The following is a 19,462-nucleotide window of genomic DNA, read 5'->3' on the forward strand; positions in this document are numbered from 1 at the left end:
GGAAGACTAGCTTGATACCTGTGCAACGGTATTTAACTTCTTCAAATACAGTTATAATACTTACGTTATGGGTATGTATTATGTACATTTTTTTAGTTTGTGGCTTTTTTAAAGTTGGTTTTGTAGTATAATAGCATAGTACCTGAGCTTCACAAAGGTGTTTGAATAAAGCGAAGCATGTTGATGCCGAAAAGCGATGAAGTGAATTTTGAAATGTAACATTTATTGAAGAGATTTTTAAAAGAAAATATTCTAGTGTAATAAATAAAGTGAAAAATAGGTACAACCATTTTTCCCCTTCTGAAGGACTTCTTTGTAGACCACATGGGTGGTTTTCCCCTCAGGTGCTAGGATCACTAGGCTGCTGGGTGAGCTCACTCTGGAGGAGGCCATGTAGAACTGCCCATGTGAGAAGCAGTCCTCCCACAAGTCAATTCTTGCCACCTTCAGTGTCTGCCCCTGGGACTTGTTGATCATCATAGCAAAGCAGACCTTGAGAGGGAACTGCAGTCTCTTGCTTTACTCATAGACCCTGCCACACTCTGCACCTCGGGGTAGTCTTGCTGGTACTTGGCCACCACTGCTCGGTGCTCCACAGGAGTACAATGTGCATATTTCTTTGCCACATCTCTAAGTTGCTTCCTCCTTTTAGCGTCAGTGTATCTTACATAATGTCTGCAAGGACGCTTTTTGGGGCACTAAGAGGTGATGGCTGCGAGAGGTGTGAGGTGGAGTTGGACAGAGGGAGGGGTAGTGTGGTGGGCATTTTGGCAGGTTCATGTGAGAGGTTTGCGTCGAAATGGCCCCTAGAAAGGTTGTGCACCATCTCCCCATGAACATTTAAATTTCAGTTGCCGTACTGACTTTTATATAAAATCCCTGTCCAGGAGTCTTGGTGGGGGGGTGAGGACCAATCAGGCCGCATATGCAAATGGCTTTTGTGTTCCAACTGTCTCTGGGGGGAGGGTCAATGAAGTGTGGAATGTTGTGAACCCCAATCATATGCAAATGACTTTGAAAGACAGGCCCAATCAGGGAAGAGTAGCCAAGCTGGCAGTGGGCGGGGGGGGGAGTGGGGGCAAGCAGACAGTAGCCTGCCAGCCACACAGGGAAGCTGTATCCCTTTGGGAAAACACTTTTTATCCCTTTTTACCCCCTTAGGGGGTGAATTTCTTAAAATCCCTTCTTAGTGGGTGTTTACATCATGAAAGCAATGTTCTCCCCAAATTTCATGTTTCTAGGTCCAGGGGTTTGGGCTGAGCATTGATGAGTCAGTCAGGACACTTTTCTTTATAGATAGATAGATTTTTTTTAAAAAAAGTCATATATGAAGGATATATGGAAATGTTACAAGGGAAGTCTGGTTTTTCTTCTTGGAAATTAAGAATGAAGAATGGGGAAATATTTGTGTAATTATCCTGTAGCTTTCAATGAGTACAAAAATTGTTCTGTTTGTATGGGGAAAGCCTACAAAGCTATGGGTATCTATGGAGGTGGTTGATGTGGTATGTAATTTAATTCAAATTATAGCACCTTGAAATGTGACTATAATGCCAAAAGTCATGTTGGTGTGTTGGAACAGTAACATATCCAAATACTTTTATTAGAACCAATTAAAAACCACAGCATTGATTTTAAATCTTTGGTCTGTGTTTTCTTCTTGTCAGTATTTGCAGTCTTTTTTTTTTAATTACTAGTACTACAAAAGGAAAAAAATAGGGACAGGGAAAAGGGGAAGTAACAACACATAACAACACAAACACTACATCTACAAGTAATGCATTCCCTTCATACTGCAATTATTTAACATTAGAACTTTGTAAAATGCTGTTAGATTGGTAGATCTTATAAAATACAAACTACAATCAGGATTAGGTCTTCTTCCCCCCTCTGGGTCTTGGTCGCAATTCTCTCTGAAGAGCTACAGTCACCGTGCTCGTTCCCTCCTCCCCTCCCCCTTCAGGCTTGAAATCCTCTTCTTCTTGCTGGAAATCTTGATGTTTACACACAAAGTCCCTTAGCTGATCTTCTGATGTTATCTTGTAAGGTTGATCTTTGTAGCTAAACCAAATACCTTCTGGAAATAAACATTTGTACTTTATTTCACGTTTCCTCAGAAGAGCTGCAAACCTTTTATATTTAAATCTTCTTTTCCGAGCTAAAAATGGAACGTCCTTCAATATCTTAACCTTATTGCCCAGAAAGTCCAAGTCCGCATTGTATGAATTATATAGGATGGTGTCCCGGATCTTCTTAGATGAAAAGTCTATAATAATCTCGCGCGGCAGCTGATGCTTCGTTGCATATTTTGAAGAAGCCCGACGGACTTCCAAAATGGCGCTTTTTAACTCTTCTTTAGTTGCCTTCGCGGGGATCGCCAAAAGTTCCGACACCAAATCCTTTAAATTCCCATTTTCCTCCTCCTTCGCATTCTGGAGCCGCAATATTGTCTGCGCACGGTCCACTTGCAACCCGATCAGTTGGTTCTCCAACAGCTTTAAGTCTTTATTTGTTGCCCTCATGAGGGCTGCGTTTTCCCGAGCAGACTTTTCCGCCCCCCCCCCGCTGCTTCCTTAATGGTTTTCACTTCACTCTCAATTAAGCCAACCCTTTGATCAGTTTCGTTTAACTTGTCAACAAAGGGCTTTATTGCTTCGACGACAGACCGCTTTACTAGCTCCTCCAGAAACTCTCCTTTCCCCTGCAAAGCTGCCGAGATAGATTTGCCCATAGCGGGGCTCTGCTTTTTCATCGCCATCTTAGGGAGGGGGGAATCCGCCAGCCAAGTTTCGAAACTCAGTGAGGGGGAAGAAATCCAAGCCTTCTTAGCTTCAAATCCCACCAATCCTTCGCATACGCTTGTAGTAACAGAAGGGATTCGCTACTTACAGGTTTTCACCTTAGATCTGCTTTTTGCCGTTCTCCATGGCCCGGCAGCACATGAAGTGCTGCGCAAGTCTGCCGGCCTCCATGGGAGCAAATGGGCAATAAATTGATTTCGGGGGGGGGGTTCTTCCCGTCGCGCTCCGGACCCTGACACCCTCACTGGGAGTCTTGGGGGCTAACCTTTGCAGGTCAGCCGCCTGGTCAGGCTGCTCGGGCACTTCCTCCTGGACCTGCGGAGAGGAGCGTCCGACATGGCCGAGAAAACGAAACCGAATCCAGTATTTGCAGTCTTAAACATGCATACGAATTGCTGTCTCCGCTGTTTTCATCTAGGGTTGTTTTTATTTATTTATTTATTTTATCACATTTCTAGACCGCCCTCCCCGTCAGACAGGGAGGTGTCCCCTGTCTGAGAAAATGCTAAGACTGATACTTCTTGTAGTGCAGAAACATGCCCGAGCAGTTGGCCTATCCCTTTGGATGTGTGGACAGGGTTTGCTTGTCTTCCTCCTCTCTAGATAGACGGTTTTCCTGCAGAACAGTGGCATTTTGGTGACTAATGTTACAAAGTTTGAATTTCTCAACAGATGCACAGAAGAGGGGAAATGTGCAAAGGAGATACTCCTGTTTACTTTGTGTACTGAGGAAGTGAACAAAAACAATGCAATTGTACGCTGGGGCGGGGGAGGGGGGACAAGGAACAGCAACATCTTCCCATATATAACAGAAGTAGGTTGTAATCTAAGTTTTGTGAAGTACAATGTTTGTTAGTGCAGTTGAAATGTAACTCTTCAGCTTGAAGCAGTCGTGATTGTGTATCTGTGCTGATTATTGATTGTGCACTGTCCAAAAGCCACTTACAGATGTGCATCACATTAACACTAAACTATGCAGTAATCAGCCAGCACAGATAAAGTCTAAGAGGTAGCTGTCATATGTTAATTTGTCAACCTTCAAAGCATGTGTGACTTTCATCTTCAGCCTCCTGTAGTGGATAGAATGCCCATCTGCTTGCTAAATACTCCCACAAAGCTTGTTCAGTTGGGTATGTGCAAGCAATCATTTTGGTCTTTAAGGAGCTACTGAACTCAAATCTTGCTCTTCTGCTACAGACCAAGATGGTCACCCACCTGAAGCAAGCAATAATTTAACATATCAAGGAATGTATTGCAGTTATATAGTTGGTATAAAGGCCCCGACCTAGATAGCCCAGGCAAACCCAATCTTGTCAGATCTTGGAAGCTAAGCAGGGCTGGACTTGGTTAGTAATTGGATGATGGGAGACCTCCAGCGAAGATCAGAGTTGCAGAGGCAGGCAGTGGCAAACCACCTCTGTTGGTCTCTTGCCATGAAAATCCCACCAGGGTTCACCATGACTTGACAGTACTCTCTACCACCATAAAGAATTGCAGCTACTAAATATCATATATGGATGCATTAGCCTGTGATTTTAAATCTTGGCAAATTGAATGGTGTGCCTAATTTAATACAGATATGATTGCAGGTTGTGTGATGTATCTTCATCTGCTCCTCTGTGAGATCTTTACCTGTTGTAAATGCTTCAAAAAGTATTGGCTGAGTATATATCTTATAGTTAATCCATCACTGCTTCTCAGATTTCATTTTGCATGAACTGATTCATTTATTACCATAGCTGCCACTTCATGACTGTCTTCCATGTGTATATTGTGTGCTGTCAAGTCACCTCCAACTTATGGGGACCCTATGAATGAACGATCTTCAAAACATCCTATCATTAACAGTCTTCTTCAGATCTTGCAAAATGGAGAACGTGGCTTCTTTTATTGAGTCAAGCCATCTCGTTTTAGGTCTTCCTCTTTTCTTACTGCCTTCTACTTTTCCTAGCATCATTGACTTTTCCAAAGAATCTTGTCTTCTCATGATGTGACCAAAGTACGATAATCTCAGTTTTGTCATGTTAGCTTCTAGCTTCTACTAGAAACATGGCAATGTTATATCCTACAAAAACTATTCCAACAGTAGCTTCAGCTATCCAGCAAAGGGGAGATAGCACACAGACTTTACTATGTCGGTATATATGCTTACTTGGGGCCAGTTCAAACATTACCAGATCAACACAAGCACAGCCAAAACATTTTCCTGTGGTGATGCCCCAGTAGTAATATCTAAAATCTTGCCACATGTGACTACCCAGACATATAGAACTGAAAAGGTCAAATGAGCAGGCAGTAATTTTTGACTGATTATCACTGGGGATTTCCATGTGTATGTATAACTGCAAGGCCTTTTGAGATATTACATTTTTCAAAGTTTCTTCACATTAACAATAAGTCTAAGTGAAAAACTAGAACAGGATTGGTCTATAATCTTTCTCACTGATAAGCTGTTTTGTTTTTTTAATTTGCAGAGATTTTTTACATTGGGGAGCTTTAAAACTAAGATTCTTCTCTACCTGCAATCTGAAATTGTACAACCCGTTTCATAACCTCAAAATTCTACTCCCTCATTCTGCTGCATGGTTATACCAGGCAAAGTGTATGCAGGAGATGAGGTGTCAGCAAAACTTCCACTGTGGGTCTCAAGAGAAAGTAAGATTGGATAAACTCTGTGGGCGCAAATGTTTCCTGCACTTCTTTCTACATCTCTGTAGATTCTATAGCAAGAAAAAGCAAGTGATTGATATCCCTGAACATCATTAAAACCTCCTGGTACAAGAGGAAAGGAAACTAGATCATACATTAGTAATTGCTGGTCCATCTTCATTTTCACCTACTTACAGTGCAATTCTAAGCAGAGTTACTCTAGTCTAAGCCCATTGATTTCAATGGGCTTAGTTAGACTGGAGTAACTCTCCATAGGATTGCACTGTTAGAACACTTAAAATTACATCATAGCTAAATAAACAGTTTATACCTTAATACTTTCCTCTGACACATCTGTCTCTACTTTACCTTAAGTTGGATCAGATTCAAGGATATACAGTGCAGGAATAATAATACTGGTTCTTGTAATATTTGAAAACTTGAAATGTGTTGTATAAATGCACAACAACAACAGCGAATTCAGGTTTCCTTTATAGCACAAATGAACTTGCACTGATTTTTTGGAAGCTTCATAATGTGAAACCAAGTTGCTCAACCTGCACAGCTTCATCCATTTAAGATTGTGCCTCTAACAGGATATATTTGAAAAAGGGGATATCTATAATGGCTGGAAATACTTGGAATACTTGGAACAGAATAATCCATGAGTTTGCAGAATCTCAAACTGACAGCATGCCTCCCATAATAGCAAAAGAATTCTTGAGGAGAATCAGAGCTTTTTTTTTTGAGCCAGAATGCCCTGGAACAATATTCCGGCAGCTCTTTAAAATACCCAGGTGACTGGTGTCATGTGGGTATTTTTAAAATGGCCTATTTTGGCCATTTTTGCCCAAATCAGGCTGCTGCCAGGTGGGGGAGGGTTCCCCCACGTGGCACTGGCCCAATCCTGGCCATTTTTGCCCCAATCCAAGCCATTTTGGGCCCATTTAGAGCCCAAAACAGCATGGATCGGGGCCAAAACAATGATGATCAGGCTGGTGCCAGGCAGGGGAGGGTTCCCCCACCTGGAAGCAGCCCGTCCCAGGCTGGTTCGACCCCAATCTAGGCCATTTGGGCCATTTTTGGCCCATTTAGGGCCCAAGGACCTGAATTGGGCCCAAGTGGCCTAAAGGGGTCCAAAACTGCCAGGACGGGGCCCAAAACTGCCAGGATTGGGCCTCTGCCAGTTGGGGGAACACTCCCCCACCTAGCACCTGCCCTATCCTGGCCATTTTGGGCCCAGTCCTGGCAGTTTTGGACCCAATTCAGGCCCAGAATGACCTGGATTGGGCCCTAAATGGCCAGGTTTGGGCTGCTGCCCTGTGGTGTGTGTGTGTGCTCTCCCATGTGGCAAAAGCCTGTTCCAGGCTGATCTGGGTGAGTGAATAGTGAGGCCAAGACAGGAGCCCATTTGGTTCAATTTGGGCCCGAAATGGCCCAGATCCGGTCACTGCCGGGCGGGAAAGTGCTCCCCCGTGGTGGAGCGGCCTGTTCCAGGCCAAATCGAATCCCCTCACATGGAGCATAGGATCACTCCCAGGACTGCCATGCCTGCGTGATGACATCACTTCCTGGAACGGGAAGAGAGGCGCACCACCTCCTCCCAGGAGTTCCCCCAGGTGAGAGTTCCTCAATGGTGGTGTGCACCATTGAGAGGCGTACCACCTCCTCCCAGGAGTTGCCCCAGGTGAGAGTTCCCCCACCTCTTTTCCCAGAAAGAAAGCCTGAGGAGAATAATTTGACTCAGAATGTTCAGCAGAGGGACCACACACACATATAAAAAGTGTAATTCTTTCAGTGGCACAGAGGAAGTAATCTTTTGTGGGGAGGACTAGGCTTGGTGAATTTGGCCACCTCACTGCTACACGGATATCGAGGGGGAAATTGAGCTCAGATTTAAGGGGAATAAACGAAACTTTTTGAACTTACAAGCTTGGACTAGGGGCCTACCTCTTGTTCTCTGCTGCCAGGGATATTCCACTGTCAGGATCTGTAGAGGACAGTGTAAGGAATTATCCCCCACTGATATTTTCCCGCAAGAATCGGATGCCTCATTCATCATTCTGTGCCCTCAGGTGGTCTCTGCCTCATGCCCCCTCCCAAGTGGCTGTCTACATACAGGCAGGCAGTGTTGCTAATATTGGGAATGATGACAGTGGGATTTTTCATTCAAAAGGGAAAAAATACAACTAAGCAGAATAAAAGTGTACAAAATAAATAATGGGAAAAATAAGCCTGTCCTGGTTTTGTGTGTTTTCTCATAATTAGAAAATACAGAGAACTTTGTTCCTGAAGCAAGACAGCAAGTTCTGTCTTGAGCAGATGGTTTTCCTGCTCACTTACTCTGGGAAATCCCTTTTTTTGCATTTAGGAAGAGACTCACATGCTCATTTTGACAAATTAGAATTATTCATTTTATACTCTAGAACCAGAGTGGGTGACCTGCAGAGCCATTTCCTGCAGCCAGCTATTCCAGTTCTAAAATATCTTATGGAAGGGACCTTCGACTGCCTCTTATTTAACATTAGTTAATTACCAATTTGAGCTATATCCCCTGGTGTTCAGCATGGCCGTAAAAGTCTGCAGTGTTGTCAGATTTGAGGATGTTTGGCTGAGCTCTGAGATGTACTACTGGCCTGCCACTCCGCATATCTGTTCCATAGCCCACACTATATATAGTAGGTCTGCATAGCTGAGCTAGTAATTGTCAATCAGTGTCTATATGCCAACTGTTATTTCCATAGTTGGCATCTGAGAATCCACAAGCTTTCTTTCAGTTGCTTGACATTGAGTAACATATGACATATTTACTGCATAGGACTGAATGGCAAATGTCAGCATATCTGGCCTTAAATGTGTGAGCCCCATATATAAAAAATATAACTGTTAAATATTTTATATAGTTATCTGTTATGAAAAAAGAGTTGTTCTAAGAACTGTAGCCGAATGGAACAACCCAGGAGGGCATCTTTATCCAATGCAAAGATTATTGTAGGTATCACCTCCATTTACTGCATTTTCTTATACCTCCTTTTCCCATATACCTTGCCTTAGATAATTTGTTGTCCTCTAATTCTGTATCCTTGTCCCATTGTATTGTTCATTGATTTTCTTATGCTGTTTGATTACACTGTTTTCTGTCTTGTAATCCATTTTAAATCTCAGCAAAAAGGTGGGCCATAAATAAAATTAAAATAATATAAAATAAACCTACTCTTTGTTTAACCTAGTAGCTTCACATTCACTTTGAAATTTGTTAGCAAATCAAAACAACTGCATTTCTTTCAGTTTTTGCTCTCTGTACAAAGGACAGATGTTTGTTAATCTGCAATCTGATGTGGCAGATTACTCTCCCTTTTTAGTCTCAATCACACACAAAGTGTTAAGTTCACTGGTTTCAAGAGAATCAGGCACATTTGGCCTGACTAGCCTGTGAACATATGTTATAAGTGCCACCAATGTCCTTTGATGCAGCTGTGGAAAGGTGTGATAGTAGTCTGATTTGCAAGGAATTTTATTTTATTGTGTCTCGTGCAGTTTGCGAGTGATGTAACAAGAGACAGGGCAGCCGTCAGTTACATTCCTGCTGTCACTAGGTCAGAACTGTAGATGTCTGATGAATGTGAATCCTAATAATCCACCCATAGTAGGTGCTCGAATGTTGCTTTATTATGGTCTTGTTATATGTGTATAAATTTTCCAGCTGAATTTTAATATTCTTCTAATGATGAAGAAATTGCTATCGAGTCAAATTTTGGACACTGTAAGCAAATCTATGACATTGAGAGGAGAAAGGACTCCATATAGAGAAAACTACTGATGACGCTGTGTCTTTTTGTTTGTCTTCACCTAGGATACATTGAAGAAGCCTGCATCATACCATGCCCTTCTGATTGCAAGCTCAGTGAGTGGTCCAACTGGTCACGTTGCACTAAATCCTGTGGCAGCGGGGTCAAAGTTAGGTCTAAGTGGCTGCGAGAAAAACCCTACAATGGTGGAAGGCCGTGCCCCAAGTTGGATCACGTCAGTCAGGTAATTAATTTCTTGTTATCTGCACTTTAAAAAAATTTTCCCCGAAGTTTCTAAAGAAAAAGAGAATTCTCCATTTCAAACATTTCACTCTGCTCAAAAATTTCCAGACACAGAGAGCTTCCCAAGGTGTGTGTGTGGGATAGTTTTCATAAGTGAGTCCAGGCTAGGTAAAGGTAAACGTAGTCCCTTGTGCAAGCACCAAGTCATTACTGGCCCATGGGGGGATGTCGCATCACAGTGTTTTCTTGGCAGACTTTTTGTTACAAGGTGGTTTGCCGTTGCCTTCCCCAGTCATCTACACTTTACCCCCAGGAAACTGGGTACTCATTTTACTGACCTTGGAAGGATGGGAGGCTGAGTCAACCTTGAGCCGGCTACCTGAACCCGGCTTCCGCCAGAATTGAACTGAGGTTGGGCTGCAGTACTGCAGTTTACCACTCAACGCCACGAGGATCCTCAAGTGACTGTATAAATAATGGGTTGTATCCTCTCTTAGGCTGTAGGAAGTTTCTGAAGTCTAAAGGACCTTTCTCCACCCACAGTGGTTCTTCCACTGGAGGAAGGCTCCTGAGGCTGGAAGAAGACTTCAAACTTTTCTTAGTGGGTTGAGAGGATATGTAACAGTATGTATGCAATAATACCTTTTAAAGTATTCAGTGGGCAGCTTAAAGGTCTGTTCATTCTTTTTCCTTTGTAACATTCCTCTTGGCTTCATATATCTTTAGGCAAAGCGTTAGTAGAAGTGGTAGTTGTGGGGAGTTTGCTCTTTGCAATGTGACTGAAGACTAGAGCCAAATGCAAGGGATCTGCCAAGCAGAGATGAAACTTCTGACAGATGTTTAACAAGTTCTTGACTTGCATAGTGTATCAACCCTACTCCTTGTTAGAAACTAATAGAAGACCATCTTTGTGTGTCTTCTCATTGATTTACATCCCTCCTGAATGTTTTTAATCTGCATTTTTCTCCTAAAATGAAAAAGCCTCTGTTTTCAGCTGTAAATTCCCTCAAGGGTGGGAGGGCATGAAATGTGAAAGGGTGCCTGTATGTGTATCTGTGCACATGTTTGTGTCTGTTGGTAGTGGAATGCTGGCCATTCGCAACTGAATAAGATGTACATTTTCTAAATGCCATCGTGTTGACATTTTGCAGGCAAAGAAGGAAATGGTCGACTGATTTGATTTTCCACTTAAGAGGATGCAATTAGTTCTAGTTTAGAACATAGTAAGTGTTAAACTAAAGCTAATAAACCAAGTTTGTAATCCAATTTAACACTCAGTGTAAGTGAGCATGAAGGGGTCAATTTGGTAGAGAAGACATTCAAATCTGGTGGAAAAATAAGTTTAATAGGAAAAGCTGAAACCAAAGCTGCTGCATTCTAATTTACAGTAGTTCACAATATACCGTTATTCTTCAGATACCCAAAACTGTGGAAGAGTACATGTCTATGTTCCAAAGTTTGTCTGCAGTGTTTATTGTCTATGGCGATGCTGCCCTCCAGTGGTAACTTGTTTGTTAAAGTTTTGGATGTACATTTTTGTCAGAGGGAATAACCCAGAGCGCTATTTTTTTCTCACTCTCTAAATATTAATCTTCATATGTTTCCTAAACATGCATACATGCTTGTTCCTATGACTTGAAAGCTTTGTTTGTATTTTTTTTCTGAACACACTCTGAATTTGTTTAACTGCATACATGTATTTATTTATTTGAGGATTAATATTATTTGTAATTCAATATTAATTCTCAAAAAGAGCAATGTTTTTTTAAAAGCCCTAAGAACTTCATACTAAATAAGGAGAATTATTGTAGCTTCAATATGTACTTTTGTTGAAAACTTTGTTATAGTTTACTGAAAGGAACAGGGTGGGGAGGCTACAGCCAGGATTCTGTGAAGGCCAGATATTATGATTATGAAATAGTTTGGAGGCTTTGCTTCTGGAAAAGGAAGTTGGAAGATGAATTAACAGAGGCTACATAGAAGAGCCTCATATGTTTTGAAAGTCACTTTTGCACTCTGTGTTCCATCTTTGACTATGTCTTGTAGCTTGAGGACTTTCAAGTTTGTTATGACATCCAAATTAGAGGAATTGACAAATTGTGCTTTGTTCTTTACTGACAAACCAGGATTCAAATGAGGTTAGTTTGCATCTCTGAATGCAGCCAAAGCATTGAGGTGAATGGGTACAATATGTTCCCAGAAATCCACTATTTTAAAATGTTAAAGAAAATAGCTCCTATAAGGAAGGGTAGGAGATAAAGAAGAGAAACACAATATTTCTGCCCAGAGCAGTCACAGAAATATTTACATCTCTCTCATGTGCTATAAGATTTCATGGAAAACAAAACAGCACACAAAACAGGAAGTAGAGCAGAACACAGTGCCATCGGAGAAAGCAAGCCTGACTCAGCTATAAGCTAGCTTCTTCCATGTTGCTCTTCTCCTTCCAGATATTTGAATATGTAACATAATGATTAAGTGGTTGGGCTATGAATCAGCACTCTGCAGGTTCCTGCTATTGCCATGAGCTCAGTAGGAGGCCTTGGGTAGGCCACTCTTCTCAGCCCCAGCTGTATTGACGAAATAATAATACTGACTTTGTTCACTGATCCGAGTGTGGTACTGATCTGTCAGGTGGTGGTGGAGAGTGCACTCAAATCAGAGTTGACTTATGGTGACTCCTGGTGGTGTTTTCATGACAAGAGACTAAGAGCAGAACTACAAGTAACAAAAGGCACAGGTTGGACACTTGTCAGCTTCCCTCAAGTTTTGATGGGAAATGTAGGCATCCTAGTCTTGCAGCTTGGCTCTCCGACTGCTGTCCAATGGACTTTTCAACTGTCACTTGTCCAACATTCCGCCAAGCTGCCTACATTTCCCATCAAAACTTGAGGGAAGCTGACAAGTGTCCAACCTGTGCCTTTTGTCACTTGTAGTTCTGCTCTAACAGAGGTAGTTTGCCATTGCCTGCCTCCATAACCCTGGTTTCCTGTCCAATTACTAACCAAGGCTGACCCTGCTTAGCATCTGAGATCTGATGAGATCAGGTTCACCTGGGCTACCCATGGCAGGGCACTGATCTGTCTAGAAGAGTGGTATATAAGAACACCTATTGTTGTTATGTGGAGTTGATGTCTCCTAACCATCAGGCTATAGTTTTGTGCTTGCCTTGTAACCCAAGGTTCCAAACCATAATTTATTCATAATTTGGAATTCTGGCTTCCAGGGCAAGTATAAACAGTTGTTTACCAGTACGCATGTAATTAGCAAATATAACTTGCTAATATAATTTGCTGGTTGTTCATGATGGAAAGAAAGTGTGTGTGCCCAAGAATCCCTCATGCAATGTGTTCATGAATCAGCGGATCATTATGTCTGAATGAAGCTCCATTGTGTAGTTTTCTGTAGCATATCATTTTTAAAGGCCTCTGCCAGTTGGATGTTATAGAAATGACAACAGTAAATTAATAACAGTGCAATACCAAATGTCCCTTACATGGGCGCAGAGGGTGTTGTTGAAGAGAAGGCTTAGAGGCATCTCACCTGAGCCCTAATGGCCAGAGAGTTGGCTAAAGTTGTGTGATTCTAAATCGGATCATCTATTTAAAGGAAGTCAAGAAACATAATATGTAGCTGGGTTTGCAATAAAAGCAACACATGAAAAGTAATGAATCATAGAAAAATTCTGTGAAACATAAATATAAGGATTCTGAGTTGTATATTCATTGGATATTCCATTTTATTCCCCCCTCGCAGATCATGTTACAGCTATGACATGTACATGTCATACACATACCAATTACCTTATTTATGTATGTACATATTTCATTTATACCCCACCGTTCTCTCCGATGGGAACCCAAAGCAGAATACATTGTTCTCTTCCATTTTAACCTCACAATAACCCCATGAGGTAGGTTTGGCTGACAGTGTGTGAATGGCAGTAAGCTTCCATGGCAGAACGGTGATTTGACCGGGGTTCTAGTCTAACCATTACATGCTGGGTTTTGCACCAGAGGTTTATTTTGGTTTTTGGGGTTTTTTTTTTGCTAAACTTCTGTGAAAAGAAAATGGGGAGAACTAAGTGGCCTATAGTCTATGAACACTGAATGCCATATAATAAATACATTACTTTTTAAGGTTTGTTAAAGTCTTATACAGTTACCCATCTGAAACATCTACAAGGTTATAATTCAGATCTGAAATTTGGTAAAGTGGCATTGCTGGAGACCTGTAGTTGAAGAGGCTGATCCCTAGCACCTAACCAAGGAAGCTATTGAACCCCTTACAATATCTGTCTCTAATATGTCTCTGATTTCTTCCTAAACTAAAAAGTCATGTAAATGCTAATGATCACAAAAGAAATTCATAACCAGAGTTCTTGTTTTATCCTGTGTCATCCTGCATATATGTAAAGGGTTTTTTTTTACCCTCTGCAAATATTTATTTTGAATCTTCCTTTCAAGAAAACAACAAGCTATTGATTTTTAAATACCGTGAGTCAAATAAATATGCTTTGAAGTGTGTGATGTGGTAAGAGCTATCTTTCTTTTCTTCTGTTGTATCCTTTTCAAAGAGCAAAGAAAGAAAAATGTTTCTTAAGATGTAAAAATTACTGATCCTAGCCAAAATCAGATGGATTTATGCCTGGCCTTGTAGAAATTGTGATGTTCGTGAAGTTCTTAAAAATGGCTGCTATCAATAGATACGGAAGGAGAACTAATCTTGTGAGACAGACAAACCTCAGCATATCTGTACTCCCACCTCTTCATTAGATAGCAACAACATTTCTTGCTGTGTGGAAAGGAAGAAGAAACAAAAACATGCCTTTGTGTGTTTGCAAGGACCTTTTTCCTTTGGAGTCTTAGTTTAGTGCTGTGAAGCTGTACAGAATGCATGCCTACTTTGGAGTGTCTGTTTTGCATCCTAATGATTTTTTTTATTTACCTTTGCTCATTCCTTTGGGTTCATGGCCAACACCTGCCCCAGGCTCAGGTAAGAGTCTGTGAAACAGATGCACAGCATTCAAGCATGCTTTGAGTTAAAGTTCCCTAATGTGTGCATTTTTTGCCTTTTGATGTAAACTTTCCTTGAGATTATACATGTGCTACTTGCAATTCTTTGACCTGTGCAACAATCACACAGAACAGTCTGGTTTGCCAACTTGGGGAGAAGGGGAGGAAAGAATGAGTGACTTACACAACTGGGATCAAAACCAAAATGCTGCTCAGATCTATAAATAGCTAGGTTATTTCTGTTAAACATACTGGGTTCTTGAACCCAAAGGGTTAGAGCAGAGAATTTTTTGGAAGAAAGTTCAGGAAGTAGCATCAATGGCCACATTCAATCAAAGACTAAGGTCCCTCTTGCAGTAAACGAAAAAGAGCCATAGGAAAATCATCGGGATGTCAGTGTATGGGACTGCATTCACATTGTTGAAAGTTGGGTTTTGTTGAGCAGCTAGATGGAACAGAGGGCCGAGGAACAGCAAGTAGAGCAGATGTGTAACCCAGAAGGAGATGTGGGAGCCAAAATGAAAACAAGGCCCTTCTGCACACAATATTGCAATTGATTTTGCGATGGGCTCCTGTGGGGCAGCCAACTCGTGACATGCCAGAGAATCCATGCTTGGATTTGTCACATAATCCCTTCCCAGCACCCAGCCTCAGCCCATGTAGCCACCTCTCTCTGTATAGCGGCCTCTTGCAGATCAGTTGCTCATGTGGTCATCTGAACATGGGCCCTCAGAGGCATTTGAGGTTTCAGCGCCTATATCCTTGTGGCTGGATGAGTGAGATGCAGAAGTGTGACAGGAGAGACTGGGATACTGCAGATGCTGTAAGACATGAGGGACTGGTGTGATGGTAGAGAAATTAGCATTTTTCATGACAGGGAAATTGGAAGGGTGATTGCCCTGAAACACGTCCTACCTATAGTCATCTGCAATGGCTCCTCAGAAAGAAATTCAAAAGGCTAGCTGTAATTTCTTAGATATGGCAAACTTTTAAGCCTGGAGGAAGAGGGAACAAAGAAGTGCATTGCTGGATGGCTTTTTTATGCTCTTGCTTGCCAGTATCGATAGACAAATGCATGTCTTCTAACTTCCATCTCAAAAGGGTTTCTTCATAACGTTATGCATTCCAAGTAATTCTACAGTAAGTAAAGGTTGTAGTGTTGCTAATTGCAAATGATGGTTATGTGCATGTGTCTATATCCAGCTCTCATCATCTGTGTGTACGTTCCAGGTATATGAGGCTGTCCCATGCCACAGTGACTGCAGCCAATACATAGGAATCACTGATCCATGGAGTGTGTGCAAAGTGACTAATGTGGACTTAAGGGAGAATTGTGGAGAGGGTGTGCAAACCAGAAAAGTGAGGTGAGCTCAATTTAAAAACTGTCATTTTGGGGAGGCGGGGAACCCTCAACTTTATAACCAGACAGCATACTTTGGAATAATAATTTGGAAAAATATAACCAGTAGTCTAGCTACCAGTTTTTGAAACAGTATTTCTACTTGTGCAAATTTTTTGAGAGGAATGAACCCATTCTTAGTTTTCCAACACGTGAGCTTAGCATCCTGTAAGTCTTAATAATGTTGAAGCTTTTCTGCTCCAACCAGATTTTTGTGTATGTATGATGGTGAAGTTCACCCCAACATGCATTTCTTTCTGATATGTGCTGCAACGGTGGTAGCTGCATATCCTTAAATATTCCCATATCTATGTTGATGGAAATTCTGGAAGCCATTGAAACAACCCTTCATTTCTCCAGTCTCCTCCTTTCAGACACTTTCTAACATTATTTGTAGTATACAGGATAGCTACATTCTTAACACCAATGTCAAAGATACATGTTGTTAAATAATAAAGTATAAGACCTGTTCCTAGTATCAAATTTTGAATGTGAATTCAAATTGTGAATTTTCACAGTGAAGTAGCTTAGCTGTGTATTCTTACAGTATACTTGCCCATTTTACTTCCAACATTAACACAGATTTTTCTCTGTCAAAAGGATCCAAACCAATAGAGTTAGTGTTAGCTCTAGTTAGCAGCTTATCTCAGTGGGTAGATTTTTCACTCAATTTTTCCCAGTTCCCCCCCTTAATACAACCCCCACTGCATTTTGCTTTTGTTTATCCAGGTCCCATTATCCCCAGTGCAGGCTTTTGAGTGGTTGGGAGGGTCTTTTTCACCAGTGGAAAACTGGTTGGACCCAACACGAGTTCCACATGCATAGAAACCACAGAGGAAGGCAGATATGTTTCTAAGATAGCCTGCAGAGCAGCAGATATTCTTTCATTTCCAAATGTCATTTATTAGGAACCCCTAAAACAGCAAATACCTCACACTGAAGTATGTAATTCTTGTGCTGTCACCAGGTGCAATGATACATTTGTGTCCCTGGTCTCCCATGTAGACCTTTGAAGTCCATGCAGACTAACATTTCCACCAGGGATTACTGCTGTTTTCTTTTTTGATTATATGCTATTCATGTTTAATGCTTTAACGCAGAGTGAGAAATGGTATTAGATTAAGCAGGCTCCTTGCATAAGACTGTGGTCTAGTTGGAACCTGTTTTGTACTGTACTAGCTCAAAATGGGATAGGTGTTTCCCCTACCTATATACTAGACATACTGTCCCAGCTGGTTCAGTTTGCATGGTGTGGAACTTTGGTGTGTTTTTGCTACTGTTTTACGCACAGTGGCACCGACTTGCAACGTGGCTTTGGAATCTTGGTGTTTCCAGTAATGACAGGCGAACCAATTATAACCAGTATGACAGGAGGCTCGATTGCAAGTGCCCTAATGAGCACTCTGTTGTCAGGATCATTCACACTGAAGTGCCAGATGTTCATTTTAACCTGTCATAGGTATATTGTTCAGCTGCCAAAGTTTCATGAAATCATGTTTAAAAACAGAGCCACATGTGAATAATTTCAAAGATTTATTAGATTATAGCTTCAAATTGTCACCAATATAAAGTTAAATGCAATTTATTGCAAGAGCAGCTAAAGTACTCATTTCTTTCCCCACTATTAATTTGTTCTCACACGATAGCCCTACACTGTTTCAGGAAGGAGAAAGGCTTTACGTAGAAGCCAGAGAAGAAAATGGATTTGAGCTCTACTGTCAGAATTGCAGAAGGAAATCGTTTATTCCAGTTGCTTGAGTTGCAGTCCTTTGGGAACAAAACATAGAATGAATGCCCTTTTCTTCCTGCATAAATGTCACTGTAAAGATAATTCCTTTACCAAGTAAGTTTGTGCAGGAAGAATATCTCCTTGGCCATGTTCACAAAAAGGACAATCTTATTTCAATCTCACTTTCAGTCTGGCTGTTTAAAAATTTGAGGTGAGCGATCAGTGGTAATATAGTTGATCAGTGGAACTTGCAAATATTGAAGTGGGAATACAGGACTTTTGAGGCTGTAAAAATAAACCTACCTTCTCGATGGAGGATCAAATTTGGCCTTAGTTCAGATATGTAGTTGCAAGTGAGAGACCTGGAAGAATTCACATGCTTTTATTTCTGTCTGTACTGAATTTTAGAAAAAGAGATAGCAATCCTTGATATACTGTTAGAAAGATTTTTTAAAATCATTATTGCTAATATTTATAACAGCCATAAGGAATAAATAAGAGAGTAAATAGTCTGATTCTAAAGATGGCATAGCCATCTGTTTACAGTGCAAGGACTTAGTTTGAGGAACTTTTTGTGCATATACTGGGACATAAAAGGGTCAAAATGCCATCGTAAGAAGAATGGCAGCCTTTTAAGCTCATTGACTTCAATTGATTTAGGTCAATGAGCTTAAAAGGGTGTAACTCTGGTTATAACTTATGACAGTGTTGTCTGTGTACTGCCTAAGAAAGAGAGCAGGGAAGAAGAGGAGTCAGTATAACAAGCCGAGAGACCTGAGAAGGGAGTCCATGTAGTGCCTCAGACTGCAGTCCTAAGAAGAGTTACACTTTTCCAAGCCCCTTGATTTCGTGGCACTAAGAAGGGTGTTTAGGATCACACTGTAAAAACTGAGCTGTGATTTAGACAAAAACGATTTTCAGAACAGAATTATGGCTGCCCACTTTGTATTATATCAAAACTAAATTAAAGGGGGTAGCTGTGGGAGACAAAAGAAATAAGCACTCTGTTCTACATGACAATCAACATTTTTTTCTTTCTCAGGAATTTGGTTTGCATATAAAAGACTTTATAGATTATATAATAGAAGGTAAATGTCACAACCAGTGCAAGTTCTCCTGCAGAAGCTTTTGAGATCTGAGTCAGGAAGATGTGGGGGAGAACAGAGGGAAACAATCCTTGTAAAGTCATTGTTAATAGTCTTTCAGCCTGATCCACAGATTATCATGCACTGCAACAGACTGCACACAGCTCATGAAGGGTTACTGCATGCTTATCCTTAAAGAAAGAGTTGAAATGGAGGACGTGTGGGGAGGAGAAGGTCACCTTTTTAAAGGAATGGGAAGGAAGTGCCATGGATTTCTGACATTTTCTGAGCTAGGGTTTGAACAAGGCCTGGAGGTGGGAGGATGAAAAAATAAAGTACCAAATGAAAGGGTGAATAGATAGATAAAATACAGTATCCCTGACGCATGTGGCGAGACAGAAACAGACAATGGATTCTCTTTCTACATTAATTTTGCCTCTAGAGTATTAAATATTCAGATTCTAGGGTAATTCTGCAGATCACTTACTTGCATTCCTGACCACAAGAAGTGTAAATACACGCCACTGAATTTGTTCCCATTCATTTGATGCTCCTTTTGTCTCTCCTTTCCCTTCCTCCTTTCTGTTCTCTCCTCATTTTCAGACTTTAGCTTGTAGGTCCCTGTCTTTCTGTTTGTGCCTTAAAGTGCTGTATATATTGACTTTACTGTATGAATTGTAGACAAGAAGCATGATCATTTATGATAAGGCTACTATAATTATACTCAGTGTTCTTCTGTAAGCACCATAAAAA

General features: G+C 41.2%; 1 protein-coding gene across 1 annotated transcript in view; it reads left to right on the forward strand.

Annotated features, from left to right (window-relative positions):
• Positions 1–19,462, forward strand: part of THSD7A (thrombospondin type 1 domain containing 7A) — a 378,974-nt gene that overhangs the window by 316,025 nt on the left and 43,487 nt on the right. Inside the window, exons 17-19 of the mRNA XM_054991106.1 lie at positions 9,304–9,482; positions 12,216–12,221; positions 15,727–15,860. Of these exons, the coding sequence (XP_054847081.1) occupies positions 9,304–9,482; positions 12,216–12,221; positions 15,727–15,860 (319 nt within the window). The remainder of the gene's footprint in view (positions 1–9,303; positions 9,483–12,215; positions 12,222–15,726; positions 15,861–19,462) is intronic.

The sequence above is a fragment of the Eublepharis macularius genome, chromosome 11 (assembly GCF_028583425.1).
Source record: "Eublepharis macularius isolate TG4126 chromosome 11, MPM_Emac_v1.0, whole genome shotgun sequence".
NCBI lineage: Eukaryota > Metazoa > Chordata > Lepidosauria > Squamata > Eublepharidae > Eublepharis > Eublepharis macularius.